Consider the following 27,999-nt stretch of genomic DNA (forward strand, 5'->3'; position numbering starts at 1 on the left):
CAAAATGGACCTTGTCTCTCCCATGTGTCTTTATTGTAGCCTGAACCCACTCCCCTTGGAGTGAGACCTAAAGTGGATTTGAGACCAGCATTATCATGTGGATCAAAAAGTGACTGGAGCACTGTCGAGTCAGATGAATGATAAGAGCATGTATTCCACTCCGTTCACCTTTATTTAATGTCTTCATCAATGACCTGTAAGAAAAGCAGAGATTTTTAGTTTGGGTACCATAAAAGATCCAGGCATATGATCTGTAAGAGGGAAAACCTGGGAAAGGAGAATTGATTAAATACCCCACAGTTCATAGGAAATCACAAATTAGATAAAAAATGGTAAGGTGCTATGACAGCAAACATTAGGCTGTGTTTGAGGAGACACCACATTCTGGGGCTTTGATTTGGTAACTTCTGCATCTTGGAACATTGACTTTCACCCTTAAGTATCTCAGTACTAGAAAAAAAAATGTTGATTAACTGGAAAAAGTTCAGAGAAAATCAGTGGAAATTGTTAAGCTCTTGGAAAGATTTCACAGACAAGGAAATCTTTAAGATAGCTGAATAATTAGAATTTGGCTTTAAAAGGTGTTTAGCAATCTACAACTGTTTTAAGAATATGAATGCTAGAGAGATAGAGTAACAGTTCTTAGTTAAAGTAAAGAAGAAAAGGAAAATTCAAACTAAATGTTTAGGAAAGCTTCCTGGCAGAGAAAGCTGTGAGGCTGGGAAGTGTCAGTCCTCCTTCTTTTGAATGTTTAGATCTATTTGCAGAGGTGGAGGGGAACTGTAGCAAAACAAATGCAGTTCTGTTGCTTTTTTTTTTAATCTCATACAGAATCATAGTGCAGGCATCTTCCTTCTCTACTTTCTATGCTTTTGTTGAATTTGAAACAATAAAAGACAGAAACTATTTTTCTGTCTTGGACAGATAATCTCAATTTACTAAATATAGTGTTCAGCTGGACAGCAGTTGGGTGGAGCAGGAAAATGCTCCTTCCACAGGAGTACCTCTCAAAGCATAAAAATAATAGTTCCAAATAAGCTCGCCCTTGCGTCAGCATCAGCAAAATCCTCCTGTTTAAATTCTGCCTTACATGAATAGCATTTATTCACAGGAATGGGCCTCAGTTATCCACGAACAGCATCGCTACCTCGGAGGCCTGCTCGGAGGCCGCAGGGGGTCCCCTGGCACGTTAATGCCTTCTTACCAAAACCCCTAGTTTTGGCCTAGGACCTTCTGCGGGACGTCACCTCGGGGTAGGCAGTGTGGCTGTTAACTGTAGCCCCACAGGAGCGTATCTTCCCTTTCTGGAATGGTTTACGCTCCTGATGACAGCATTTAATTGTTGATGGCTTGCTCATGTCACCCCCCATTGATACGGTGCAGTAAATGCCAGGATCTGAGTGCTTTCCTTATTTTCACATAAACATCCTGTTTCCCAGTAATGTGCTATTCCAGGCTACGTATATTTAGTTGGTTAACCCCCCTGCCTGAATTATTGTTAGTTTAATTGCATTACAATGACCTGCACTAATAAACTACTCCGAAGTGGAGTGTCTGTTGTGAAGGACACCTCTGGGACACCGGTCGGAGCTGACAGGGTGTTCGTACTCTGCTTCCAGGAGGATGCAGAGCGACTGTACAAGGCTTGCAAACGCTACGACCTTCTGAACAAGTTCTACCAAGCCTCCAACCAGTGGCAGAAAGCCATTGAAACAGCTGAAGCTCACGACCGGGTTCACCTACGCACCACCTACTACAACTACGCCAAGCACCTGGAAGCAACCGGAGAGCACAGTCTTGCACTCACCCAGTAAGCACCAGCCTGTTGCACCCAGGGCGTTTGGAGCCTTGTTCTCCTGTGAAACTGGAGACAGGCTAAGGAGGATGTCTGGTGACATCTACTAATAATTAATTAAAGTATTTTCCTGTTTCTGGTGCTTTCTATGCACTGTTACAATAAACCTCCCAGCACCCTCCCAGGCTAATAAAGCTTAGCATCAGATTAAGCGTCTTGTCAGGGCCAGTAGTTGAACCCCACTAATAGCCAATCCTGTACTTGTCTGTGGAAGACCACTGCCCTCTTTTCCTTCCTTTTCCATGACAAAATCACTTGTTTACTTCTCAGACACAACTGCTATGGCAGGATTTAGTGACTTGGGTGCTTCTGGCGCCGGGTCCTCTCCTGTGACCAATAAGTCCCTAGAGAAGTTAGGGGAGGTGATTTTTAATGTGTTGTATTTGTTGTTTGAAATCTTGTTTTTATGTAAGTTTTATCATATGAAGCCTCACAGTATAATAACAACAATAATAATATAAGGTCACCCTGTTCAAAGCAGAGCTCTGATGTGATCAGCCAGACCCATTAGATGAGGTGAGGAGGGACTCCAGCAGTAGATGGTGGCAGAAGTGTGGTGATGTCCTGGTAGTGGCAGAGGGGCTGAGGCTGCAGCAGATGGCAGAAGGACAGGGATGTGCTTGATGTCTGGGGAGCTTCCTGGGATATTTCTTTGGACCATCACTGGCACTTTGAAAGTATTTACTGTCCTGTGATCCCATTGCCTCCCTGATTCCAGGTGCCTTGCAAGACCATTGAACTTTTTTGATGGTGCTGGCAGACTGCAACTGGTCTTACAAGGAATTTAATAATACAAACAAAGCAGCATCACCAGCGTTGTCACTCTATGGCTGTCAAACATTAAATTTTACGCAGGAAGTGAGCTGATACGACGGTAGTAATTTCACATCTAATACGTTCTTTTTCTCTACAGCTATGAGAAGTCAGACACGCATAGGTTTGAGGTACCCCGAATGCTCTCCGAAGACTTACAAGCCCTGGAGAACTACGTCAACAAGATGAAAGACAAGTCAGTGCTGTGCTTGTTCCTTCTCTCAAATGGGACTTTCAGGTCTGAAATACAACTTGTGAAGAGAGCAGGGAAGGAGCAGTATGAATCCTCTCAGCCACAAGTTCAGCCCCTGCCTTACCCATTATGATCCTCCTCCAGCTTTTCAGGGTTAGGCTACATCTTGCTCCAGAACTGCCACGTTAGATACCGAGGCTGACCTCCCTATAGCACAGACCTTTGAACGTCACCCTTGAGCTGGGGGTAAAGCCTCGTCTACATTCTAAAAAAATTTATCTAGCATTCAACATCTCCAGGAGTGAAAAATGCAGTCTTTGGCAATTCTCATTACTGCAATTAATATTGTTGCTTTTCTAGGAGCCTGTGGAAATGGTGGGCACAGTATCTGGAGAGCCAATCAGATATGGAATCTGCACTAAAATACTACGCACTGGCTCAGGATTATTTTTCCCTGGTCCGTGTCCACTGCTTTCAGGGCAACATCCAGAAGGTAAGGCTCCCATCTGCTTCCAGAGAGTTCTCACTCCTGGGAGGAGTACGGGCACAAAGTGAAGCTATATGATTTCCTTTTCAGGCCGCCGAAATAGCAAATGAAACGGGGAATTGGGCAGCATCGTATCACTTGGCCCGCCAGTACGAGAGTCAGGATGAAATCAAGCAGGCTGTACATTTCTACACCAGGGCCCAGGCATTTAACAACGCCATCCGCTTGTGTAAGGTGTGCAGAGAGGTACATTTATGTCCCAAAGCAAAGCAGGGTTCTATCCTTAGGCAGCATACAGAATGAAAGCCGTACAAGTTTTTGTACCCGTTCCCTCTTGTGAGACACTGCTTGCTGCTCATAGACAGCCCACTATGAAGATGCTCCTGCTTTCTGCCTTCATCTTCTACAAAGATGCATCAATAAAGGCTTGGTTGTATGGGACATTATTTTCTCGTATATCTCAACAGAAAACTGCCTGAAACAAATTGTCATCATTGCAGCTCAAAGTTACTTGGGTTGGTACAGATTTTACACAGAAGGGGGTTGATGGGCTACTGCGTGACAGTATAAAGCTGTAGGCTTGCCAGAAGAAAGAATTATGAGATGTGTTTACTGCATACCTAGAGCCAAATCTTTGCTTCTGAACAGGAGAACAATTTAGATGATCAGCTGATGAACCTGGCTCTTCTGAGTTCTCCAGAAGACATGATAGAGGCAGCCTGCTATTATGAGGAAAAGGGGGAGCAAATGGACAGAGCTGTCATGTTATACCACAAGGTAAATGTCTTTCTAGTAAAAAAACCCCAAACTTTAACAGCAGAGGAACTGTAGTTTTTACTCTATATGTACTGTTTATGAGTAATTTCTTCATGGTGGGTGATGCTTTATTAGTCCACTCAAGGGTGTCCTGTAAACTGATTCTGCAGTGCTTATTCTAGCCTTTAAAGACTCATTCTTAATTTTGCAGGCAGGACATTTCTCCAAAGCACTGGAACTAGCCTTTGCCACGCAGCAGTTTGGGGCCCTACAGCTAATTGCTGAAGACCTGGATGAGAAATCAGACCCAGCTCTGCTAGCCCGCTGTTCTGATTTTTTTATTGAACATGCCCAATATGAGAAGGCAATGGAGTTGCTGTTGACAGCCAAAAAGGTAAGCTCCAGCTTCTGCAGTCCCTCCACACACGGGTACAGAGGAGCACAACAGGTGTGTACACGCACGCACATACGTTTATCTTTGTTGGCAGACAGATGTGCAGAGACATTTTTAAGGTTTAAAGTTTCCTCTCATGCCAGTGACTCATCAGGGGCTAGCCCACTGGCTCAACCCAAAAGTGGATTCCTGACTTTTTGTCTTATTTCTGGCTTAAAACCTGCAGATTTTGCACTCCTGGGAAAAGAAAAACGCCTACTTTCTAAACTAACATATTTGGAGACAGGGAAATTATAGCATCATCAGTCAAAAAACCCCAATGCTGTCCCTCTTGTCATACCACCAGCGTAGTTAAGGCGCTTCATTACACACCTGAACTTTTACACACTTCTACCTTGCCCTCATGATTGTGCTGGCAACTCAGCCTTTACTGAAACGCCGGGTACCAAAGCAGTCCTATACCCACTCTTCTCTAACGAGCTCCTCCTACGTCTTACTTTCTTCCATGTTTTGCAAGGGTACAATAGCTCTTTCCTGAACAAAAGGCTATTTGCATATACTACTCATAATTTGTTCCTACAGAGGAAGTAGGATAGTATTTAACAAAATCTTTCAAATGCCTGTCTTCTATTTGTATTTGCTGAAAACCTTAATGTTATCAACCATGCCTAATGAATCTGACTGGTATGTCTCTCTCTGAGAATGTCATGTTCAAAGAGATGAAATGGATGAACCTTTAATGCCACACTAGTGTCCTCTGAGAATCAATGGTCTTCACAGAAGAACAAATGCGTTCTTAGGAAACAAAATGAGACAGCATGTAGTTAATGTCAGGATGCTTAACTACACAACATTCTAGTAGAGGATCCACAGCTGCTCACATTTGTGCCTTCATACAGCTAATTTCTGTAGGTTACACCACAAGCAATGTGAAGTATCACTATAGTCTCTTCTCACTTCCATTAGTACGAAGAAGCTCTGCAACTTTGCTTGAAGCAGAACCTGACCATCACAGAGGAGATGGCTGAGAAGATGACGGTCTCTAAGGACTCTAAGGATCTACCTGAGGAGTCCCGGAGAGAGCTGCTGGAGCAAATCGCCGACTGCTGCATGAGACAAGGCAATTACCACATGGCAACCAAGAAATACACACAAGCAGGAAACAAGCTAAAGGTCAGCCTGGATACATGGGGAAAAAAATCTGAAGAGGCTGAGCCTATAAACCTTCCTAAGATTTCTCTAAACAAGGGTGTTTTGAGAAGTAAATCTTGGAACAGTCTTCATACAGTAGACTATCCAGATGAGGTCTCCTAGCCATCTTAGCACAGCTTGTGTTTTTCCATTCACAATGATATTTTTCCTCCTCTTCCCCTGTGCCCTGCTTTCCATTACTAGGCTATGAGGGCGCTGCTGAAATCTGGAGATACTGAGAAAATTGTCTTTTTTGCGGGAGTTTCCAGACAGAGAGAGATTTATATCATGGCAGCCAACTACCTACAATCACTGGACTGGCGGAAGGACCCTGCGATTATGAAGAACATCATTAGCTTCTATACTAAAGGAAGGGCCCTTGACCTGCTGGCAGGTTTCTATGATGCATGTGCTCAGGTACATCCCCCTTCGGTGACTCGTTTGCTAGCTCTGGAGCAAGACATTCATCTCCTTTCTCCTCCTGCAGGTAGAAATTGATGAGTATCAGAACTATGAGAAAGCACAAGGAGCACTGACAGAAGCATATAAGTGCCTTTCAAAAGCAAAGACTAGAAGCCCTGTGGAACAGGAGAGCAAACTAGCCCATCTGCAAAGCAAGATAACCCTGATTAAGCGGTTCATCCACGCTCGGAGGTGAGCTGCAGTATTTAGAGCATGTAAACTAATGACAGAAAGTCAAGACGTTGTACTAGTGCCTACAGTTTAGTATATAATTTGCAGACTCACTTCTAAAAGCTGCTGTTACATTTTTGCAGCAGGGAAAGCATTATGTGCTTTGTAAAAGTGCTGTTGACGTTCAGGATGAAAAGGTAACCTGAAATATAAGCAAGTGTATTGACCAAGGAAAGCGTAGCCAACAGGCGATAACACAGTAAAGAAATCTTCCCTGCTCTTCACATGACAAGCTGAAGGCTCTCCCTCAGATTGGTAACAGTTTCCTTTTGCTCTTTACTAGAGTTTACTCTGAAGATCCCAAAGAAGCAGTCAGACAGTGTGAACTTCTCCTAGCAGAGCAAGATTTTGACAGCGGCGTCCGTCACAGCGATGTCTTGGGATTTCTGGTGGAACATTATGTACAAGTGGAGGAATTCCACACGGTAAGTGAATTCTTAGTTCTTCCAGTCTACAGAGCCCGTCACACATATACACCAGGGCAGCTTGGTATAGCATGGTTCTCATACAGGAAGACATTCCATTGTAGAGGCTCCTTTACAGGAGCTAAACTGCTCAGCAGGGTGTGGTAGACCCCAGGAACTATATCCATATTCATATATTTTTTATTTCATGGGACCAAAGAGAAAAAGCAAGCTCACAGGACACAGCATAAATAGTGGTGGAGTCTTAAACATTCCCAGTTATTAGATAAGAACAGAAGGGTCTGTCTGGTGCATATCTCAGCAATTACACTGAATTTCATTTGCCACCTGGCCAAAGAAGAAAATAAAATTGTAAAATTACAGTCATTTGAGGAAATGATGAATCACTTCTTCAGAGCAGGAGTGCCACACACACGAGCATCTGGACTAAACTGTTACCTGCCACTATTATGAAACACAAGGATGCCAAGTGCAAGTTTCTCCAGCTGTGCTCATTAACCTTATTTTTAACATGTTTTGACAGTGCTTCAGCTGTCAGGAGAATGTAAACCCAGCCTTTGAGCCCCCTTATTTTTTAATCTGAAAAAGACAGAATTGACACAAGTCACTATGAAAGGTCACCACATTAGCAAAGGCTACAGCTCCTGGCTAAGCATCAGCACCCTTCAGCACTGGGCTCCGGGGAGGAGCGCAGCCAGGCACTAAGGGTGGATGCTTTCCACCCATTTGCTGGGACTCCTGTAGCAGAACATCCCCTCCCTCCCCTGCAGTGATCTCTGTGCATTACTTTAGGCTTACCGGTACCTGGAAGAGATGCAGAAAAGAATTCCACCCAAGAACCTGAGCTACTACGTGACCCAGCAGACCATGGAGGCAGTTCACCGAGGAGTAGGCATTCCTGTAAGACAAACCCTGGTGCCAGAGATCTGCCACAGCAGTATGGACAACAAGGAGGTGGAAGAAGTGGCTGATGAAGTGGAGGACCCTTGACAACCTGCACTTCCCAAACGCGAAGCTGACTTTAATACTAGGTCATTTATTCTGTCCTCGTTAGGGGTCGTCTATCAGTCAACACATTGCTGCAACTAGGCTTTTTGGTTATTACCAAGAAATCTATTCTGCCTGCTTGATGGTACAAGCAACAGTGTTGAAGTTAGTATCTCAAACACTATGTACAAAGATAAAAATGTATATCCTATAATGAAGCTGGGTTTAGTATTTTAATAAATTGGAGGGGAAAAAAACCCAACAAGAACTGCATGTTGTAACTTCTGTACTCAGAAAAACACCTGAAAAGAGCTGAGTAACTGAAGTGGAAACTCCAGAGCTGGCAAACTTTTCAAGTACAGCTTTGATCTGCTAAGGTGCTAACTGTTTTGTCATTCCCTAGAAGTCAACAATCTCTGTCCCATTTGGGTAGGAGCTTGGGTAAAAGTCAAAACTACTCCCCTACTGCAAAATGAAGGGAAGACTTCCCCTAACCCAGAGCTTTTGTTTTTAAATACCTCATAGGGTCATGTGGGCTACAACTCCCATTTACAGAAATCTGGACTAAACCTCAGAATCACAGAATGGTTGGGCTTGGAAGGGATCTCTGGAAGTCATCCAATCCTCCCTGCTCAAGCTGGGTCACTTTGAGCCAGCGAAGCTTTTTTCTCACTTTGAAGCTTCTTTTCCAACCGCCACAGTTATGTCAAGCTACTACTAGTCAGATTTCAGGATGCAAATTCTTCCCTGGCAGAGGTAGGACCACGAGAAGTGAAGCCCAACGTAATCAACCAAGGTTTTGCTCCCCTCCAAGCCTGTTACCCTGCCCCACGAAGGCGTATTTATAAAATCACTCTCATACATTTCATACCAACCAGCCCTTCTGTTTAGTGATTTTTCTTTTTCCTGTTTTGTGACTTGCTTCAAAACTTGAGGTGAGTATGAAGTTTTTAAATTGTATGCTTTCAGGGAAGAAGGGTGGGGAGAGACTTTAAGGTGAAACTCTGAATGTTAGTTATCCTTTAATAGAAATTTATTTCTGTACTAAGATTACATAAAAGAACTCCTGCTTTGTTCCCTCCTAACCACAGCACAGCTCTAGCTCAAGCCTTTAAGGTCTGGCACATTTTCAGAACTTTAGTGTAGCTATTCAGTCCTTACACCTCATCAGTGGTGTCATTTGCTACACGATGCCACCCCTGCGGACAGCAGATATTCTGCCAAACGCTGGCTGCTGGAAGGCACGGGAGCCTTTGTTATGGGCATGTCAGACTTAGCCCTGGGAGGTAAGTGGCCCTCTCCAGCCCTCCTGTTTTTCTGACAAGAAGTCTGGTATGAGATCTTCCCTGTATTTTTAGCAGAGCACTCAAACCTGCCAAGGTTATAAATAGCTGAGGGTGGGGGCTGGGGAGGTGTGGGGAGGATGGCAGAGCTCGCCTACCTTCCTGCATCTGTACACCCCGTACCGGATAGCAATAGCTCACTAAATTGGCCTCCACTACAAAGTCCAGATGTCAAGTCAGGTTTGCTGGCTTACAGCTCTGCACCCTTCCCCCCTCCTTCCTCTTCTCTAGCCAGGTGACGGCTGAAGAGGCCCCAGCAGTGCCTACACACATCCAGCTGGCAAGAGTATGAGGTAAAGGTCATTTCTTTTACCCTTCAGCTAGGAAGGGACAGCTTTGAGTTTCTTTTTCAGGTTCTCCATTAGTAGCAAGTTCTGCAAGGCCTGCCTCCTGCAGTCCCCATCTGGATCTTTCTCCACCACATCTGTAAAAGAAGAAGCCACTGTTAGCTGGAAAAGGGGAGAAACTGCCTTTTACCTACTGCTTCTCTACTGTTTCACTGACCATCACAGAATGGCACTAAATGCAACACCAAATGCAACTAGTCTGGGCTGGACATCAGCACTTGCAGGAGTGATGTTAGACCAGAAGGCAAAGATGCACAAACCAGATCAATCGTCTTAAACAGTATGAGTTTAGCTAAGCCCTGACTGTCACATGTAATAACGCTCAGTTCATTCTTGTAGCAGAAATAAATATTGTCAGTTGGGTTGAAACACTACAGAAACTGTGTGACCTTGCATTCCATGAGATAACCTCCATGCCGGAATTTGTACTTGTGCCCTTGAGCTATACATAACCTTTCTACAGCTGATCTACTAGCATGAATGCAGTTTGCAATTAGAAATCCACTTACTCAAAAGCCTAAAGCCTCCACTCTGTCAATTCCTGCAATCTAAACAAATGCTCAGTGCTCCCTCCTGAAATCTGTGGTCACGTTGCCCTTCAAATGGGTGAAAAGAAGAGGCAGGCCCCAAGTTTCAACACATTCTCCATTCCGAGAGATTAGTCTTCTGATAAACTAGCAGTTCTTTCACACTTTATGAAGCATGTAAGGGAGGGCATGAAGCTGCTTCCAGCAGCTGTTATTTCAGGGGCCCTTAATGGGCCTGCAAAGTGAAAACCAGGATGCATGCAGGATGTCTGAGCAGGGGGAGCCTGGAAGAGCAGAGAGCCTGTGTAAGGATATCCTGTACGCAAAGCGGTGTGCTCAGAGCAAGCACTGTCAGCCCAAACACATGACTCACTCCGATGAGTAGCGCTATTTATAACCTCGGGGAGAGCTCCACGGTGGTGTTTCCACACTCCCTCTACAGAAGGCAAAAAGGGGGAGGCTACAAGACAGATGAGTATAAACTTGAAAGCTAAGAAACTGATGTTGGCACTGTTTCTGATTGCCATGAGCATGGACTTGAACTGCTGCCACTGAAAGGGAGGCACAGGGCACCAGAGTATCATTCAGGTCCTTACATAAAACAAACTTACCTATGACATAGCTCTACAGCACTTGCAAGGGGTGGGGAATTCCCTCAAAGGCAGCTGCTGAGGAATCAAAGGAACTGTTTCCTAGAAGTGTTTAGGTATTCCCTCCCTCCCCCAGGAAAGATTAGGCTACTTAGTAGTAGGTCCAGCATGGCATTAAGGGCAATGACAAGCAAGCACAGGGTGGATCCTCACCTCTCTCCCCAGCTGAAATGTCCCAGCACATCCACTAAGCAGACAGTACCCTGACAGTGACTGAGTAGTTTCTTACACCACACTGTGAACACTTTCTAACAGGGAACAGTTCTAGTTACAGCCCAAAGGCTGAAGGGCAGGAACAGTCAGTCATATTCACATAATGAACTAGAGCAATCTGCACAGGCTGTGATACAGTAACAAACCGGAGCAGATTTGTAGATTTCTACTCAATGCTTCATGGATAACATTTTCTAGCCCACTGTTCCTCATTGTGCTTTAGCCATAGCAGGAGAAATGTAGATGCTTTAAGCTGAAACCCAAAGTGATGACTTCTGGCCGTTAGGCACGGTAGCAGAAGGCTTGCATGCTTGACAGCTTGTCATTTTTCCCAGCTACAGCAGATCTAATACATGACACCTCTTGCAAATCTGGTCTGTAAGGATCCTGAAGCAACAGCAAGCCCGCTAGCTCAAAATCATGATTCAGTCACAAAAGTAGATACCTAGTGACTGACTTCACCTGTTGGGAGCAGCAAGGAGGAGCCCAGTGCCTCCCTGTGATAGCTGTTTTACCAGCAATCTGACAACAAACAGCAAAGGCATAGCCCAAGAAGCTGTTGTGTTTCAAGAAGCAGCTCTAGAAGCCCTTTTCAACTGCACTTAAATCGTACCTGACCAGACGTGGAGCTGGAGTTGCATCCTTTAAGGTTTCTAAATGGCTCCTACAACAATTTCCCCTTCTCTACTATCCACACAGCTGTGATCTTATCCTGCTCTCGTTCCCACCAGGATCTACCACGCAATTTTCATGGAAAAGCACTACATGTAAAGGGATGGCTATTACACAACCTACAGGCATATGAAGATGCTATTAGCTCTGTCGTCCTCCTCCTTCCAAAAAAAAACCTCATTAAAAACAGATTACGCAGACCCTCATGCTGAAAAGACATTTATAACATTCCTGGAAAGGCTTTACTTGGTAATAGCGGTGTTAACTGCAGAGACAAGCAGATTCCTCAGAGCACACCACATCATGGGAAAAGTAAAGTTTTCAGCCCCACAAGGCAGCTCTCTTCCTTTTACAGGGCAGAGAGCTCCACAACCTGCAAGGATCAGAGGCTGGCTGTGACACTGTCACTTCCTGCCTGCTCCCCGTGGGAAGCCAACTCACCAAGAGTGAGAATGGTGAAGGAAACCAACCCAGGGAGTCACATGAGGTCCACTCGGAATACATCGGAGGCTTCAGAGCCACAAGGCACACAGCATTATTTCCTCTTGTCCTTCCAGCACACCGCGGTACCTGACCACCAGTGTGTGCAGTTCCAGCCTACCAGAACCCACAAACCCTGTCGATGTAGGGTGCAGCATGCAAAGTCATCTGCTGTCTTTCATAGGTTGTTCTTTCCATCAGCAATAGGAAGTTAGGAGATGGGGCCGTGCGCTTCTTCCTCCTATTTTTAGCACTAATGAAACCCATTTTCTGTGCACACCGTGTGCACGGGCCATACAAGCCTTGTATGTTACTGCTGGTCAAAGTCACTGCCTGGATGTAATATGCAATATGACAATACTTTCTGCAGCTTCATGAGGTGGGCGGTTGGATGCTTAGACAGAGAAAGGGGGCACATACTACATTTTGAGATTTTTTGGTTGGTCTGTGAGGATAGTCACACTTTGAAAAGCTCTCAGCTTATGCTTTAGATACCTCAGTAATACATCTGTACAGCACACAGCCTGGTCTGTTATTTGCCCTAAACTTAAAGGCAAGTCAGAAATATGCTTATCATGCAAATCTCTGATGCACAACATTAGACATTACTGCTACCATCACAATTAAAGAGACACTGCACAAAGACCAGAGCCACAAAACCACTGGTGTTACACCACCCCATCTTACCTCCCAGCCAGGACTGAGTCTCCAAAAGCTCTTCTGTCATGTCTTCCAGAAGACGCTCCTTAGGGACACTGAGGAGCACGGAGGAGATACAGGACAAAAGACCCTGGCGCACATACCTGTTGAAGACTGAACTGGTTAGTCTGCAGCTTCATGCTCCACCTTGGCTTCCTCACCTCAGGGGTTCTCTAATTTCAAAAGTTTGTGACTGTGATGACTTTTGCCATATTCCTACTGATTAGGAGTGTAATCACGCACCAGCTGGCAGAGTGCCCACATACAGAGCCCCTGCCATGCAGTGGCGCAGGGAGCCGGGCATAATTCAGAGTCCTGAACAAGCCTGAGATCAAAACAGAAATTGGATGTTTACAGCATTTTGGCTGCACATGAGTTTCTTTCCAGGCTGAATGCTGGATTTGAATCTAAAGTTTTAAGAGCTCCCTGAGTAAACACAGATGAAACTATCACATGGATAGCTGCTTAAGAAATTTGTCATGCTTTCTACTATACCTCCACACTAGAAGACACTAGTCAAGTTCATATGTTGGTCTGACATTAAAGCAATGCCTTCATTACATATCCTTGCAATGCTTAGTCATAAGAACACAAGGCTGGAGGAGAGCATAGAGTTAATGCATTAAGTCACTGACATTCTCAGTCAGGTGCTAGTCTTGGACAACAGCAAACCATGGCTGAAGACTGGCTCACAGCTGATCTTTAAAAATGAAAACATACAACTACAACTTACGAGTCAGTGTGGAAACGCAGAGCCCAAACAAACTCCAGCAGTGCCTTTCCCATTGCAGTAACTGCCTGCAAAACAGGATCATGACAGAAACACTGAATACCTTCCCATTCACACTGCCACACAGAACTGAATCTTGAGATATACTGTTGTGAAGATCATGGTTACAATTAACTTTATTTTACAGATGAGGAAATTTAAGCAGTAAAGTGAAACAATGTGCCCAACTTCCCACAGAAGTTGATAGTTTTTCTGCCAGAAGCAGCAAAAGATAGTGCAGGGGTGTCTTGAATCCCATGTCTCTTTTCTGACCACTTTTTCCCAGCCCTTTTCACAACTCCTCAGCATGTACGACTCGAACTTGCTGTAGCAGGCCCCAGAGCACGCTGCTATTTCAGAAGGCACCTCTGAGTTCCCAGGCTGGAAGTCTCCCCGGCTATCTGCAAGCTCATGCAGCCCTTCTTACCACAGTGTTGACAGCCAAGTACATCAGGATTGCTAAAGTGTGGACCAGTCTTCCAAGGACAAGGTGATCTTCCCCCAGGAGATCAAACGTTGTCAAAGGCCTGCAAGTGCAAGATACACAGTCCTATAGCAGTGAGAAGACCCATCAGTGCATCCTTGGAACAAGCAGGATAGTTATGCAGGGCAAACTGTCCCCCACAAGCTTGAATCCCTCCAACGACAGTCATTATACAGTCATTCCCAATTTAACACTGGCCAAGCTCTTTGCTCTCATCTTTGCTCCCAGACCAGTAATATCCTCTACTCTTACAGCTGGTATCACTTACTCTACCAAGAGGCTTTACTTAGAAAAAACTGCATGCAAAAGGTAGCACCACTGCCATACTAGAAACAAACCATTAAGACTGGTATTAAAAGAATCAATTACTCAGCCTTCCTTAGGTAAGCAAAGACTTACATGACTGACAATAAATCATGTCTTGTGCCCTATAACATGGTCACAAGGCCCAGTCGTGGTGACAGGCCCAAACCTGAGACAGTTAACTTTGGATAAAGACTGCAGTCTGAGTTCTGCAGTTTTGTGTAAACCTCCCAAGGTGGAGGGTCAGCCGAGACAACTGGTTTGGTACTTGCCAAAATCATCTGCCGTGTACCTGGTGACAGGTTATTCCTCATAATGTATCTTCACTTCTGTAGGGTCTTATGTACTCCTGCCCAACAAGACTTCATAGGGTAAGTCCAAGAGACCACAAGCCCCTCTTCTCTAAGCTTTCTGCATGAGCCAGGCATCGGTGTGGTGTCACTGGCCTCCCACACAGCCTCTGGGGTTTAGCCTGCTGCTCCAAGGCAAGCAGAAGGGCTCACTGGCAGTGCCATGCCCACACCCCAAGGTGTGCACACTCACCTGTCAAAGTGCTGAATCAATGGAAAGAAGAAGTGCCCAGCAACAGAACTGAACTCATTCGGGACAGCAGCCACTTCCACTTGAGACCGACCCTGTCCAAGAGAAAAACGAACTATAGACACAGATGCAGCATCCAACTCTTCCACTTCACTGGACACTGTCAAGACTATGGGTTCCTTGCAGCCATGTCAGCCACTGCTTGCTTTTATGCCTACACCTACTAGTTTCCAGACTGAACTGCTCACTTCCCACTTCAGATCCTCTTCCACATCTAAATATTTCGGTACAATACAGCTCAGTACTGCTGGGTTAGATATAAGAAACAAGAACATGCAAGGGATAAAGGAATTTTGGAAAGCAAGTTCTCCAGGATGAACCACAGAGGAGTTCTGGGAACTGGGAAACTGGCATCAATTTATCTCCCTGAAAAATAGGAAGGATGAGAGAGTCCAGTCCAGAGGCAACCAGTCTGATGATCTGGATCCATGAGGTGCAGTCACAGCTCCCTGCAGCAGCCAGACAAGCTCAGAACAATCACAGAACAGCAACAACTATCCCTCAGGGCAGGGCAAGGAGGTAAAGCTTTCTTTTCCTCTTCCTGCTGGGAGAGTACATCAGGAGTTGGTACTCTGCACTGAAAGATTCAGCCAGATACTAAGATAAATTTGTATTTGAAGTTACACAGTCTTTCCTTTGGATTGGGCCCAATTTCACATGTATTTTGCTCTTTCCAGATAGAACTACAGCACCTCCTAGCGTCCCTATTTTTGCTGCATTTGACATTTGTTTCTGCCCTGGCCTCACCATAGCAAATCTCCGAGTCTTGCTTTTGATCCTCTCATCAACAATTCTTCTCCAGTCCTTAGAGCTGTCACTTCCAGGAAGGAGCTGGATACAAGGTTTTTGGGCACCAGAATGCTTGGTCTTCCCATGGGATTTGGGATAGGACAGTTCCTGAGCTGCCAAAACCAATACCTAGATGAAAAAGAGGGAGAAAAGGACTAATCCTTGTACTAGGGAACAAGAGAGTTACCTGCACCCAAACTGCTAAGAACAGCAAGGCACAACAGGTTCAGAACGAAGAACAGCAAGGTAACAGACCCCCAACCAACCATCTGGCTCTGGGGTCCAAGCACTTGGTCACTTAGGCCTGAAACAGAACCGTGTCTCCTTCAGACACAGTAAGTGAAATGATGTGGAAGGAGTCACAGGCAGATTACTGTCTTTCAGAAAGTGAAGACATAACAGACTGATGACACATTAGGAAGCAGTGGCTTCTCCCAGGCAAATGACCATCATATGTTTTGCATTCTGTGGGGGAGGATCGCTGTACAACTGGAGTGTGAAAGGGTTATGAACAAGGGGGGAATGCCAGGCACAAATACTAATGTAAGAGATTCCCATGCCTCTGCCTCCTCCTACAAGGAATAAAAGGTAACCCCATTACATCTCAGGGAAACAGCACTGGTGCAACAAAGACACAAGGAAACTGAGAAGTGAAGAGAAGAGCACTTACATCGAGAATGTCAATGCGCTGACGAAGACTGTAGTTCAGAGAGTAGAATTGGGAGGTCAAGTATTTTGCTACCTGTACAGAAAAAAATCAAGGCACAGTGAACACAAACCCAGGCTGGAAACAACATTCCCACTAATTCTAAAAGCACTCCATTTCAGGAGAGGCTCTGCTTCCTGTTAGTTAACAACAAGCCTCCAAGGGAAGACACATGCTGTGCAAACAGGGGAAATTCAGACACTTCCACTTCTAGGTTCTCCCAAAGGAAGTAAATGACAGAAGGGACTTTGCCATTCCACTCTCCCTCCTATGCAGAGGTACCCAAACAACTGCCACAGTAGCTCTGGCACTTTGAAGACCTTACTGCGGTCGTTCAATACTTAAAGGGGGGTTATAAGAAAGATGGAAAGAGACTTTTTACCAGGGCCTGTACTGATAGGATGAGGTGTAAAGGTCCCAAACTGACAGAGGACAGATCTAGATTGGACCTAAGGAAGAAATTCTTTACTATGAGGGTGGGCAGACACTGGAACAGGTTGCCCAGAGAACTTGTAAACACCCATCATAGGAAGTGTTCAAGGTCAGGCTGGAAGGGGCTTTGAGCAACCTCATCTAGTGAAAGGTGTCCCAGCCCATGGCAGGGAGGGTTGGAAGGAGATGATCTTTAAAAGGTCCCTTCCAACCCAAACCATTCTGTGATTACAATCCCCAGTCAAGTCTTCTTCTAGAGAAGCCCTTTGTGCTTCAGCTTCCCTCCCATATGAAATAATCTCCCTGCAGTGCAGTAAGTCCCTATCTAACTTGCCTTGTCAGGTATACTCATACTAACAGTCTCCAAACAGTTCTTCCAGTCCGTAACAGCTCTGACAGTTTTCTCTTGCCTATTGTTTCAGTCATCCATTGTAGATTTTTCAGTACACAGCCCATCTCTGCATAAATACTGTCAGACATGAACTAGCTATCCTACCACACTCTGATAGCTGCTTCTATCAGGCTAGCAAGAGACTTCAGTTGCTTCATTTTTTGCCTGTGCCTCAACTGGAAAAAGGAAAGCAGTATGAGGGACTCACAGGTATCGGATCAGTGGTTAAAACAGCTACTTGAGCTCTCTGACGGAGCTCCCCAAAGCCTTCAATGCAGGTCTTCTCCTCCAGATGCAATAGTATTTTTGCCAGCTCCACACTAACCTGCTCAAAATATGAAAAAATGAATCAAATCCCTGCAGGTGTTTTCTTTCTCACAGGATTTACACAACAGCATCCATTTTCCATTTCTAATGTTTAAGCAAAGACAATGAGGGTATGGAATACAAGCAACATGTCCATTGCTTAGCAGGGAGAGAAAACACAATAAGCTAAATGCCATCAGGACAGATTGCTCAAAACATTGAACAAACCCTGATGCTGATTTCTGTGTCCACGTTCACTTTGGCTTTTTGGACAAGTAGTGGCATCATGATACAGGGGCACTCGGGTTGCAGGGTACGGTACCAGACCCAAAGCCCATCCAGCTCAGTAACATGTCTGATAGGCAGCAGCAGATCACCCATTGTTTACCAGACTACACCCCTTCCCTTTCTCAGCAGGCAGAGGCTTGTATCTCTGCCACCTTCGAGTGTTCACTAACAAGTGGAGGTGAGCACTCATCACACCACTGAGCTTGTCCCAAGTTCCTCTCACCTGAGCTTTTCATCTTGACCAGTACAATCCAACTACTCCCTCGGGAAGACATTGTGCTTGTACAAGCAAATAGGGAAAGTCCATTTGATTTTATCTCCCTTTTTGTTGGGGAATAACAATTAAATTCAATTTAAATTCAAAATCAAGTAAATCCAAAAATAAAATCAATTGGTCTGTGGAATTTGTGGCTGCTCTGTAAATTGCATTTCTGATGTTTTTTTCTGCTCAGCACAAAGCACGGAGCTTCCTCTGCTTCCTCACGTTACTGACAAGCTCTGCTTGCAATGCATTTCATTTTTAGCACCGGAGCTGCTAAATGCCACACTGTTGCCAACACCTTTGCCCGCTTCTTTGTTCTTTTGTGCTCTGCAGCCTCACCTCCAAAGCAACTATTTCCTTCTATTTCCCTTCCCAAATTGAAAGCTTTAATTCCAGGTACACATTAGCCTGGCCTGCTGCTCTCCTGGCACGTTTAGTCTCCTCATGAGGGCAATGCGATAACGCTGTATTACAGCCCACTGGTAACTTAGCTCATACTACTTCACCTCTCTCGTTGCTGCTGGATTCTTTCGAACCAAGCTCTCAAGAGCCTTGACTGTAGTTTCCCATTTGTCCACATCTTCAGATCCTGCCAGGACTGCAGGTAATCAAAAGACAAACAAAAGCTATTAACAGAATGGTTGTGCTTGGGTCTATACCTCCAACTTTCTTCTGCCAATAGCTGGTCTTGTTATAGGCAGGGATCACTGACCCAGTGCATGACCGGCATTAGGAACTGAATTGAAATTACTCAGAAATTACAGTTCAACACTTGAGCCCAGATTACTGAAATCCTACAGCTTCTTCAAATTAGCTCAGAAAAAATAAACCTACAGAGATGACTCTTCCAAAACGAGTAAGAAACAAATAAAGCCTCAGCCCAAGATCTCCTACCTTCAATACAGTCTCGGATATACACAGGAGCCTTAACCTTTAGTTCTTTGTCCTCTGACATGTCATAAGGGATGAGGTCATCATCACTGTAAAAGAAATAAAGGTAGGAGTTAGTCTGTGGGGTATAGATGTTCTTCCCTTCCCCAGTTATCCACACGAAAGGGAAAGAACCAGCACACATGCTGCCATAACACCATCACTCTTGCATCATCCAGCAGCACTGTTGAAGCTTGGCTTGAAAGGGCTCCTCAGGAAGTTCTGTGAATTACTCTGAAGCTCAGTGAAAGAGCAGTTCTGTGACCAGATCTGGACCTGGATCCCCTGGTGAAGTGCAGGAAGGAGTCAGGGGACTCACACACAAGTTGGTTCCTGAGATTTCTTTATATATTGGTAAAGTGACAGAACAAGGCAGGTCCACTATTAAAATAGGTAGATATATCCATAATTTCAGGAAACATGTATCTAAGTCAAATGGAATAAATACAATGGTTGTACATGATGTGGGCTTTGCTTAAATTATTGACTGACATATTTGCATGCAATTTCCTACACAATGTCCTACTCTGCCACATACCACTCAGTTGAACAAAGTCAGAAAGCACAAGATTTTCCAAGAAATGCAGCTACCAATAGCTCCTTTCTCCCCACGTCTGCTCTTAAGAACCTGCCATTTATTTTCCGTTTCCTGCCGGTTTCTTACCCCATACCTGTCAAGCTCAGCATCCGACTCATCATCTGGCATCACAGGGGCTGCTGTACATGATTTCTTGTTACTTTCCAGTACTGATGGCAGTGCAGCATCTGCCTTCTCATTCCTGCTGTGAGGAACAAGAAGTATTAAAACTAATGAAGTAACAGTCCTTACTCACAAGCAAGAAACTACCCGCACTATCAACCCTTGCTGCCTAAACAGAATGGCAGATGGTTTTTTTCTGCTGAAGTCTCCCTAGCTGGGCTGACACAAGGAACTAAGTCCTGGGAAGGAGAATGGGATGAGGGGAGAAGAGAAGCAGAATCTCTTAACAGAAGAAGAATGGATAACAAAAATTAAGCTAGCTCATTTGCTGTGTTCCCCTGCACTAACCTCTATGTAGGACTGCTAAGGAAAGACTCATCTGTGATAACTGGATCACAATGGCCTGCACCATATTTGAAGCTGTGAATGAAACTGAACAAATGGGGAAGAAACAGCTTTAACCATTGCTAGTAGGATGAATACAATAACTGAGAAATTTTTTTCTGTCTCTGTACCTATTTCTGTGGGCTTTGGCATGGTCCTTTCATCTCCCTGCTTCTCAAATGCTGTCTCAAACAGCTGTCTATGCTGATTATGCCCCTAAAATGGGAGCAATAAATCTTCTGTACTTCACTGGTGTGCTGGACAGTTTCATTTGCTAATTACAAGAAGCCCATCGTTCATCTGTTGATAAAACTAAGTGCTTCGAAGAGCCTCAGCAGATACCATGGAAGTTAAGAGCACCAAAGAACCAGTCTTTAGACTAACAGATATGCTAGATTTTTGTCACAGATGAATGGGCTGGGGGCATATGGCCCAAATGTGAGATTTACAAGATGCGAACAGAAAGGCCCGTTTGATTCTACACAGGGGCACACAGGACCCCTGCAGCATGGATGCACCACGTGCAGCTATCAAACAAGCAATTGTAATATATTTTAATTATGAATTTAACACAACTCCACTGCATTGTAAGAATAAGGTGCATAATAATGCTTAAGAGTATATAAGACATCTTGAATACTGTATACAGTTCTAGTGTGTAATTCAAAAAAAGGTATGAAGAATGGCAAAAAGGTGGCATGCAGATGAATAGTAGCAATATCTTACTCATCATCTGGAAGGCTGGGGACAACACGGAACGGTGGAGTCTGCACCAGAAGGGACTTCAGTTCTCTAGCTTCATCATCTTCTTCATACTAGGCATTCAGAAAAACTGTTACTGCACTCTATTTCATTAAAAATATGACCAACATTCAACACTTGACCCTTCTACTACGTGCAAATGAAGACTGAATCACGAGCAGATGAACCCACACAAATCCCATTTGTATCAACCACTGTGCTGCCAGCAGTAATGTATTTATGCTGCACAGCGAACTGTGCCATATGCAATCTTTGTCCCTATATTTAACAGTAGTACCTGATCAGACCTTGCCTGAATGTCACTTACAATCTTTAAAGTAAATGGCAATGCGACATGAGGGATGATGCAGGTTTTTAAAGAATTAATGTCATTTAATTATGTAATTCTTACAAACTCTACTGGAAAGAGCAGAGCATATATCCCCATGTCAGTCTTGAAAATCTCAACTCAAAGCAGGTCTTCCCACCATGTCAGGGACTGAATGTTCACCATTGGTTTAGGTTTGAAGTTCCCTCTCAAGTTCCATGGGTCAGATTCCCTCACGCAATAAGAGAGCCCCCTAGTAGTCCTTTATTATCATCAGTTTACCCTGAATTTGCCATCAGATTACACTCTTAAGATCACTCTCAGCCACCTAGCTATGTTCTATACAATTGTTTTTTGTAAACAGGTATCCTCTCTTTTTGAAAGTGGAGCTGCCTCTCCTTACTTCCAGTGTTAGAACTTGCTATAATGCCCTGCATCATCTGGTTTAAAGCTTTTATCTCCTCTAAGCCCTGCACACCAGACATAAATTTCATTATAACCTTCACCTGAAACTTCAGGACAGGCCCATCAGTGTTTATTTTCGAACTAATGCTCTCTGCCACAATCATTCCCAGACACCGTATCTGTGGCAGACTGCTGTCCAGGTGGCATTTCACACCCTCCATCATGCTTGTGAGCAGCTCTGAAAAAAACCCACAACAAATAGTGCATGAAACAGTAACAGAAACAAACCCGCATCTTTACGCCGGTTCCCTGCGAGGGCATCTTTAGCCACTCACCACCCAATAATGGGTAGAAAGTTAGGAAGGAGCCATGCAACTGGGACTTCTCTTTCTGCAACAGCAGTATTGCCCTTCAGCACCAACATAATAAAGCCCTGCTTTTCCATGGGCTACGAAGTCAACAAAACATTACAGTATATTCTAAATTTAGAGTATTTTGGTTTTCACTGAAACAAAAAAAGAGGGTAAGTCAAGTCAATCTTTAGCTTGTTTTTACAGTGCTTCAAAGACACCTAAGTGAAAAGTCACATTTTGAGGAAGCTACAAATTCTGGCTAGTACAACCACGGAGGGATTATTGTGCTACAAATTCTGACCAGTACATCGATCACAGAAGGAGAGATTCTCCTCACCACCTAGATTTGAAACAGGCAGATAATACCAGTATTTCTCAGCTCACACAGAATGATGGTTGCCAGCTTTACCAGGCAGGCTTACTGCTGTTAGACTTACCTCCTTCAACTCAGAAAAGCTTATCTTTTCAACAGCTGTCAGATAAAAGACAGACTATAAAACTACAGTACTGTTAGTAAACAACAACTCACTCATTCACCTGAAGAAGAATTAATTCTAGAATGAAGCAGATGAATGGATCTTGTAAGTCAACCTTCTCTCCCACCAAAAGCCACACACACACACAGAAGTAACTCCAGATACTGGACAGAAATTTTTCTTACTGCAACAGCAATTTTAGATCAGAAATTTACCTTGCCAGTAACTCCCTACCCCTACTCACCTCACACTGAGGGGAGCAGAATGACAGGGAGGAATGCACACGGATAGTCAGAGACCAGCCAGATAGCTTTTTACCCTGATGTACTTTCCCCTGTCCCCCTTGGAGCCTTACTAACGCTCCAACAGTAAGCCTATAAATTGCAAATCACACCATTCCTCTAACCAGTCCCACACTCAGTCCTTGTCTTTCTGTGACAAAACTTAAGGGTTCCTTAACCACTGTTCAGGGAAGAACCTTAGTTCAAAAATATGCTTCTCCAATTTCATAATCTAAAGCTAGGCACTTGAAATTATGTATCATCAGTGCTAAAGAGGATTCCAGCAGGCTACCTAGTTTGCCAAGATAAAGATGGGAAAATTTTGTTTATCCATAGATCAAAACAAGATGTTTTTCTACTCACAGTCAGATCTTGTGTTAAACAAATCTAACCCCTGGCTTCTCCCACTGCCTCACCTTCTCTGCAGCTCTCAATTTCATGCTCCTTCAGGTGGGAGAGGCAGATAAGGATGGCTTTGCTAATATACTGCTGCTGCTCAGGTGGAGAGTGTTTCACAGCACTGCTGCTGCCCCAGGTCTCCAACAGTTCTAGCAGCACCTGAACCAGAGGACACAAGTTGACTTGAAAGGGATCTTTTCTACATGTAAGTAATCTTCTTTTTCAAGCACATTTCTGAAATGGCCCTTTGGTCAGTGAACTTTACACTCCCTACAAACAGAGCTAACTGTTTCAGGGCCCAAAACATACTGTGTTTGATGAACTGAGAACTCCACACCACCTTCATTTAATATGTGGTTAAAGATAATGTTTTTTTAAATTTAAAAGTGATAAATATGTTATTCTTTCATACATATTATATGCAAGGCAATATGTATTATTGTCAAAAAACAGCATTACATGGTTTTATATGGTTTTAGTCCAATCTTATATAGCTGCCAGTACTTCCAGATAATTTTAGAACATGTAACCAGGGGAAAAAAACAATAAATTGATAAAATGGTAGAGTCTTCCACAGAGACAAATTTTCTAGAAGTTCCATCACCCTACTGATTTGGAGAGGGGAAATATCTGCACCCCTCCTGAGGAGGAGGTAGGTGAGAGAGATTCTGAAGCATCACCCATTTGGCACAGAGACAGCTCTCAGCCAACTTCATCCCTTGCTGCCATCTGCCCAGCCACACAAATAGGGGATGACAGAGGAAGCCGAGAAGGATGGAGGACATGGGACATCTGTCAAAATCAAAGCCTCATTAGTTTTGCTTCTTGGAAGCAGCAATGTAAATTGGAAGACAATTTACCAATTCACTATGAAAAACTAACACCAGCAGAAAGTCTTCAATTTGCATATCACAATTTACTTAATTTACTTGTGATATGGTAGGGCTTCCCTCACTCTCATGAACAGCAACAGAAGCATCTTAGAGAAGTACCAAAAGTGTGCACCCCCCTCAGGCACACATACACACACTCACACAGTAGAATTTTTTCTATCAGCTAGCTCACCAACACTGTTACTCATCCTTACCTTGATCAATAAGGCACGCCGAAGGCTATCCAGGGACAGGTAGCCAAGGAGGTTCTGCAGCACTGCAGTCTGCAATGAAAACCACGAGTCTTGCTTTAACTGGGCATAAAGTTGTCATCCAGCAATGACAAGTGTGTATTTTTACTACCTTAAACTTTTCATTCTGAGGGACTGGTTGACAACATTCAGAGACAGAAAAGTAAGCAAATTTAAAAAAACAACCAAACACACACATGCAGTTGCTGATGAAATACATGGAAAAACAGGACAGGAACACAGTACAGTATTTTTACCATCAAAAACAGATCAGCACAGTCCCAAGTGAACATGGAACACAGAAAGTCTACAGCACATCTCTCACAACATCATCACAACCCACAAAACACTTCCTAACACCTTGTGACAAACTTAGGTACACAGGAAAAAAGCAAACCAGTCCCTGTCTCATCTCTTCAATCTAATTCTTATCCCTGAGGGTGGATCATGGTTTCTTCAGTCTCTTCTTTCAGATTGTAAGTTAACTAGATGTCTCCAACTCCCCAGAACACTGAAATTATGTGCAAATAACCCTTTGGTTCCAGAAAAAGAGTACAGTAATTCTGCTAATTGTCATCAACCCTGAGAGCGCACACAAATCCCATGATTTCAAAGCAACTACCTACCACTCCCTCTTCATTACATTGAGCTGAGGGGATGTGTAGCTCAGGTACATGTGGAAAGACTGAAGGCTGATTTCAGAATGAATAATTAAATCTTACTCAAGAAGACCTGAAGTTCAGCTAAAAACACACTGGCACTTGGGAAAACCAGGCATTACTACACCGCTGTTCAACACAGAGTCCTTACCGTGTGGCTGTACTGCAAAAGCAGCACCTTCTGTGTCACCACAAACTGAGCTTTCTTGTTTTTCACAACCAGGTTCCCCAGCAACCGAGACAAGACATCTGCCCTAGCAAGACAGGTCAATAGCAAAACATTAGGAATCCATGTAATTACTGTCATGCTGCTACTAATCACAGGAAATTCTGTGAGCAGCTATTTGCAACCGTCTCTAAAACACCTCTAAACCCTTAATTGCAAAGGATGTTTTCACTTGTTTCTTCACTGCATGGCATGATGCAGCTTTTTAAGGAATGGTGCAGGTTCTACCTGAAAGGGAACAATCAACTATTTTACCCCCGGAGTCTCCCAGGAAATGGCACCGTAAGAAACCGCCCACCCATCCGCTTGCGCACACACGCACACATCAGCACCTTTCAGAAGCTGATTCTGCAAGTATTTGTGAAAAAATTCCAGCCTTTGCTCTGGATCAGGGAGGAAAGCAGAGTTCTTACCCAGGTGCTCTCTGCACAAACCCAAGCAGCACTGCTTCCATCCAGCGGTCTGGCACACATTCAACCAATCGCCAGCATATTCTTTGCCAGATGCAGTCTGACTTGGTGAGATCCGTCAGGCGAGGTAGCAAAACGCTCAGAATTTCCTCTGAAGTGGAAGAGAAAACAGGCAAATACACCAGATGGACAGAACTGGTGCAATGATACTCAAGGTCAGCCTGCAAATTTCAAGATCCTTACAAGATGAAGAAATGCAACGTACAGTTTGCTGTTCTAAATTGCTCCTGTGGTGAGAACTAACCTAAGCAGCCTGAGGAACTTGCAAGTATTCCTCATCACAGTAAACAGCTAGAAAAATCTTTTCTTCCCTAGCCCTGTTAACTACTTCTGCATTCAGTGGCTTCAAAGTCCTAAGCAAAGCCAGACTGAAGGCTACTCACATGAGAGGGTTATACATATGGGCAGGGATTTATGCTGGTACTTACAAGGCACTTTCAGACCACTGGATGAAAAGCGCTAGAAGAGCACTTAACAGTTATGCCCCAAATGGCAGGATGAGAAGGCTAATAACCTCATCAAGTTTTGAGAGAACAGATCACATTCCATGAGCCGACAGAAAAGCATCAACATCTATGAGATACATAGTTGAGTAGCCTCAAAAAGCAGAGAGCAGCCTGTACAGTCCAGCTCCCAAAGTATTAACTGGTCAGTCTCCTTCTCCCTCTGTTGATCATCATCATAGCCATCCTTCCACACTAATACAGCTCCCCCAAATAGTATTGTAGAACACTCACCTTGTCTCCCATGGACACACACCTTCCCCAGGACATGAGAAACAAAAGAGATTGAGCAATCCAAGCCACCTGGAATAAAACAGACACAAGCTTAACAAAAGCATCACCAGGATCTTTCAAACAACCTTCAGAAGGAGGTGCATACACTTCTACAAGTACTGAAGCCTGAAATCACAGATTAATTTTTCTCTTCAAGCACCACCTCTTCCTCCCTCCACCACCTGCCTACAGGCACAAAACAACACCCAGTAGTCAGAAGACTAAAGTAGCTCAGTCCCACTTTAACTCAATGGTAACAAAGCCACTGGTTCATTCAGTACAGTCTAAATCTTCCACACAATTCCTTCAGCACAGACCAAGTGACCACAATTCAGTTTTGGCAACAGATGATGCTATTTAACCACCTGTAGGACTGCAGCTTTCAGTGGGATTTTAAAAAGCCTTTGCCATCTTCCTCGTTCCTGATATCTTATGCTTTTAAGCACAACAAATTTCAGCCTGAAGGATGAACGCGAGGCTCTGCAATACCCATTATCTGCACCAGCCAAAGCGGTCCATGCACAAAACACTTCTTCAGAAAACCCATCTCTATAGCACAGTCTTACCTCTTAGAGAATCAGAGATCTTCTGCAGCACCTGGATAACTGCACCACCCAAGAAAGGAAAGTAGTTCTGTGGGAAGAATACTGGTGGGTTTTTCCCCTGGAGTTTATTGCTCACATGATCAGGCAAACACACAATCTTGTTGAGCAGGGCCTCCTGCAGGTCAGGTGAGCCAGCCTGGGCTTGCTGCTGACAGACCTCCCACATGACAGCTGAAATCCGTCCCTCCTGCACGAACTGTTCCAGCACCTCAACGACCTCCCTCAGATGAAAGCCAGGGCTGGAAGAAAGTAACAGGAATGAGTCCCTGCCCCTTCTAACTGATAAAAAAAAATGCGCACACCATTGTTTTTCCTGTTGTGGTCTCATGACTACAATGCTGCTGCTCCATCACACAGAATTTTAACCAAAATCAAATTCAAAACAAGGCGATTTTAACGTCTTTGTATCGCTATAGTTTCCTCGGTTTCTAACATTTCAGGATATCCAATAAGCATGACTGAAGACAGTTTTGTGACCTCTGCGGGAAGCATGAGTAGTGTATGTGGGTTCTGAAACGAAGGGATTCAGGGGGCCCGAGGGCAGAGCAAGGCCTCCCCACGCTCACGCTCATCTCCATCCACCCGCACGTTTGCGGCCCGTTATGCCACCGGTGGGGCATCCTCAGACACCCTTCCCTTTGCGCTCCGAGACAGACTCTGAGAAGGACGAGCCCCTCTCAGCTCTCCAGCGCGTCGGGTGGCACCACCCCGCCCGCCCGTCTCCCACCGGGGAGCAGGCCCCCGGAGCTCAGGCCCCCGGAGCCCCTGCCGTGCCCGCCGCGGCCCAAGCCGGACTGACCTCGGGGAGGCGAGGGCTTCCAGCAGGACGCAGAGGGCGAGGCCGGGCGGCCCCTCCAGGAAGCAGCTCTGCCACACGCCCTCGGGGCGCGCCGCGCGGGGCGCCTGGGCCAGGCTTCGCAGGAAGGCGCCGAAGAGCGCCCGCTCCCGCTCCCCGAGGGCGGCCGGGCCCCCCGCCGCCGCCAGCGCGGCCCGCACCGCGCCCAGCGCCGCCGCGGCCGCCTCCCCGCCCCGTTCCAGCGCCGCCGCGGCCTCCCGCAGGGCGCCCTCCAGCGCCGCCGCCATGGCGC

General features: G+C 44.9%; 2 protein-coding genes across 12 annotated transcripts in view; one reads left to right on the forward strand and one right to left on the reverse strand.

Moving 5' to 3' along the window:
* The window catches only part of IFT140 (intraflagellar transport 140), a 91,612-nt gene extending 83,442 nt beyond the window's left edge, over positions 1–8,170 (forward strand). For 3 of the 4 annotated variants that reach the window (XM_074840685.1, XM_074840686.1, XM_074840688.1), the window contains exons 20-30: positions 1,620–1,810; positions 2,769–2,864; positions 3,222–3,354; positions 3,439–3,582; positions 3,997–4,125; positions 4,316–4,498; positions 5,465–5,671; positions 5,894–6,106; positions 6,177–6,343; positions 6,666–6,807; positions 7,600–8,170. In XM_074840685.1, the coding sequence (XP_074696786.1) occupies positions 1,620–1,810; positions 2,769–2,864; positions 3,222–3,354; positions 3,439–3,582; positions 3,997–4,125; positions 4,316–4,498; positions 5,465–5,671; positions 5,894–6,106; positions 6,177–6,343; positions 6,666–6,807; positions 7,600–7,797 (1,803 nt within the window). In that variant the 3' untranslated portion in view covers positions 7,798–8,170. Of the gene's footprint in view, positions 1–1,619; positions 1,811–2,768; positions 2,865–3,221; positions 3,355–3,438; positions 3,583–3,996; positions 4,126–4,315; positions 4,499–5,464; positions 5,672–5,893; positions 6,344–6,665; positions 6,808–7,599 lie in introns of those variants that run through there. The other variant, XM_074840687.1, reaches the window with a different exon arrangement.
* TELO2 (telomere maintenance 2) lies at positions 12–27,994 on the reverse strand. Of its 8 annotated transcripts, none has more exons than XR_012625231.1 (22): positions 27,711–27,994; positions 26,873–27,150; positions 26,268–26,336; positions 25,474–25,621; positions 24,986–25,088; positions 24,140–24,208; positions 23,070–23,211; positions 21,645–21,781; positions 20,796–20,884; positions 19,657–19,767; positions 18,950–19,035; positions 18,562–18,653; positions 17,408–17,524; positions 16,341–16,412; positions 15,629–15,799; positions 14,825–14,916; positions 13,922–14,021; positions 13,459–13,523; positions 12,714–12,829; positions 9,451–9,561; positions 7,612–7,705; positions 12–194 (listed from the first exon to the last, which is right to left on the reverse strand). XR_012625231.1 is itself a non-coding variant. In XM_074840722.1 (21 exons), the coding sequence occupies exons 1-20, from the start codon at positions 27,992–27,994 to the stop codon at positions 9,458–9,460; spliced, it is 2,445 nt and encodes an 814-aa protein (XP_074696823.1). In that variant the 3' UTR covers positions 12–194; positions 9,451–9,457. The 8 variants fall into 8 exon arrangements, 2 of the variants coding, with proteins under 2 accessions (XP_074696823.1, XP_074696822.1); XR_012625230.1 differs by lacking the exon at positions 12–194 and adding an exon at positions 6,400–7,134; XR_012625228.1 differs by lacking the exon at positions 12–194 and adding an exon at positions 6,400–7,386.
* Positions 27,995–27,999: the final 5 nt, after the last annotated feature.

The sequence above is a fragment of the Strix aluco genome, chromosome 15, assembly GCF_031877795.1.
Source record: "Strix aluco isolate bStrAlu1 chromosome 15, bStrAlu1.hap1, whole genome shotgun sequence".
Lineage (NCBI taxonomy): Eukaryota > Metazoa > Chordata > Aves > Strigiformes > Strigidae > Strix > Strix aluco.